The sequence below is a fragment of the Quercus suber genome, unplaced genomic scaffold, assembly GCF_002906115.3.
Source record: "Quercus suber isolate HL8 unplaced genomic scaffold, Cork oak 2.0 scaffold_64, whole genome shotgun sequence".
Lineage (NCBI taxonomy): Eukaryota > Viridiplantae > Streptophyta > Magnoliopsida > Fagales > Fagaceae > Quercus > Quercus suber.
In genome coordinates, this window is record NW_027069529.1 from 106,317 (window position 1) to 106,611 (window position 295).

General features: G+C 29.2%; 1 protein-coding gene across 1 annotated transcript in view; it reads right to left on the reverse strand.

Annotated features, from left to right (window-relative positions):
* LOC112002298 (1-aminocyclopropane-1-carboxylate oxidase homolog 1) overlaps nt 1-295 on the reverse strand; it is a 1,787-nt gene continuing 1,492 nt past the window's right edge. Inside the window, 1 exon segment of the mRNA XM_024034454.2 lies at nt 1-11. Within this exon segment, the coding sequence (XP_023890222.2) occupies nt 1-11 (11 nt within the window).

Here is a 295-nt window from a genome sequence, read left to right on the forward strand (position 1 = left end):
CTAATTTCTACCTAATACCCGAAAGAATATCTCAAGATAAGAGAAAGAAATCAAGTCATAATTTCAGTAACACTTGACAGAAACTTGTGACTTGATTTCTTGTTTAGTGAGATTTGGCTTTGTTATGGGGAAGAAACCAAGAGATCTTTATTCCATTTACATGGATTTTTTTTTTTTTTTTTGAAAAGAAGAAAATCTACATCTGATTTTATATAGTGAAGATTATATTGATGATCCTTATACCGTGTGAGTTTATGTATTGATATGTTTAGATTTAATACTCAGCCTTAGTTGC